A 1938-nucleotide genomic window follows, 5' to 3' on the forward strand; every position below is an offset into this window, starting at 1 on the left:
CTGTTACCCCCATGTGAAATACAGAAATCCTTCAACAATTAGATGGTTTTTTCTTTAAATCAGAAATGCTTTAAGAGTTCAATGAAATATAATTCTGATCAAAGAAGTTCCTCAAGTATTCTTAGATGATAAAACAAATTATTTTTGAAAGCTAAGGCGATTTGCTATCCAGTATTTTTTCCCCTTTAATAGCACACGTTGCCCCTAATCAAATGGAAGAATCATGACAACTTGGCCGTTTATGAAAGTATTTTTACAAGATAAGACGTATTCTGTGAGTCATTTAAAGGATTGCAGAAAGGAGGTAAAAATGCTGCTTATGTCTCCAATTTTTTTTTTGATTACTTTAATCATCCTAGAATAACTTAATAATAAATAGTGGTTTAAATTAAAGACACTACAGTCACATATTTCTGTATAACTAAAAGCAACAGGAAACACATTTTTAAATGCCATTTTGTATATTCTGTACTGAAATACTTCTGGTAAGGACTGGCCATAAAAAGAAGTGGTAATCTTCACATTTATGAAGTTCAAGTTATGTATATACTTAAAATTTGTTTATTAGTAAAATGTTTGGTCTTCAACTATACTTCATCTCCAGCAAGCAGAGGCCGTAATTTGTTAATGGGAGCCTTGGTATTTTACAAAAGGTTTAACAAAAACTATTTATTCAATATTTCTGAAAATTAGGAATTTTTTAAATGATTTAAGTCTTTTTTTTTTTTTTTGACTGGCCAATTTCATTTCAATGACCTGGGTTGGATGTTGTTTTATTCAAGACAGTAGTTTATTCAGACAAGACCATAGGAAGAAAGAAAAGAAAGAAAGAAAATCATTTGTCCCACGTGAAAGCTTTTAAAACCACTTTGCCAGTTCATGTCACTATTTTAATATTGGAATGTGAACCAAAGAGTCTTTCTATATATCTTTTGTATTGCTACTGAATACAGCCAGATTTACATATGGAAGAGTGCTTGGTTGTTTTTTGTTTTGGCTTTAAAAACAAGCAAAAAGGAAAGCTTAAAACAAAACAAAACAAACACGATGTTCGTAGTGCTCTTCACATACACATTCCCTTTAAAATGTAGTTTTGAAAGTGGAGTAGAGGGGTTAGCTCCTCTACCTCCTTGTGTCCCCGTCGGGCCCATCCCATCCCTCTCCAGCCAACACAGTGGCTGTTGTTGTGAGTAAGTGTGTCATACTGGCTCCATCTGCACGTGAACTCTGTGCTCATTTTTTGCAAGATCCATTTCCAGAAAGTCTTCAGGAATGTCCTGTAAAGTCTTCCCACGATGGCTCACTACCTTTGTTTCACCTGAATGATGACGCTGGCACAGTCCCATCTTACACGGTCTCACCAGGGCGAGGCACACAGCAGCCAGGGCCATGCCAGCTGCACAGGAGTAGAAGGCTCTGCTATAGATCTTACTTTGGTCCACCAACAAACCTGGAAGAGAGCATGGCGTCCGTTAACAGCAGCCTTCCTAGACATGAGCCCTCTCACCCAGGCGACCCTCACATTCAGAAGCCTCTCAGTTTCATTGCCTTCCTTGTTTTCTTTTGTGTTTCTAAAGAAAAATGGGTGTTAAAGGCAGACATCTTTGCTAGATTGGAGAGGAGAAAGAGACAAACACACAATATACTTGTTCTTCTTGGGCTAAGTCTGTCCTAGCAGAGGATCTAAAACCTGGGACATTTAGGTGTATACTTCTTTGAAAAGGTAATATTCTTCGGTAGGAAGGAACTGTATTATTTTCACTTGAGTTCACTTTAGGTTTTTTTTTTTTTTTTTTTTTTTTTTTTTAGTTTTATTCTTGTCGCCCCAGCTGGAGTGCAGTGACGCGATCTCGGGTCACTGCAACCTCCGCCTCCCAGGTTCAAGCGATTCTTCCGCCTCAGCCTCCTGAATAGCTGGGATTACAGGTGCCTGCCACC

At 37.8% G+C, this 1938-nt stretch overlaps 1 protein-coding gene across 1 annotated transcript in view; it reads right to left on the bottom strand.

Annotated features, from left to right (window-relative positions):
• Nucleotides 1-317: 317 nt before the first annotated feature.
• Nucleotides 318-1938, bottom strand: part of SLC16A6 (solute carrier family 16, member 6) — a 6116-nt gene continuing 4495 nt past the window's right edge. The window contains exon 4 of the mRNA XM_011971293.1: nucleotides 318-1450. Within this exon, the coding sequence (XP_011826683.1) occupies nucleotides 1200-1450 (251 nt within the window). The 3' untranslated portion in view covers nucleotides 318-1199. The remainder of the gene's footprint in view (nucleotides 1451-1938) is intronic.

The sequence above is a fragment of the Mandrillus leucophaeus genome, unplaced genomic scaffold (assembly GCF_000951045.1).
Source record: "Mandrillus leucophaeus isolate KB7577 unplaced genomic scaffold, Mleu.le_1.0 Scaffold1, whole genome shotgun sequence".
NCBI lineage: Eukaryota > Metazoa > Chordata > Mammalia > Primates > Cercopithecidae > Mandrillus > Mandrillus leucophaeus.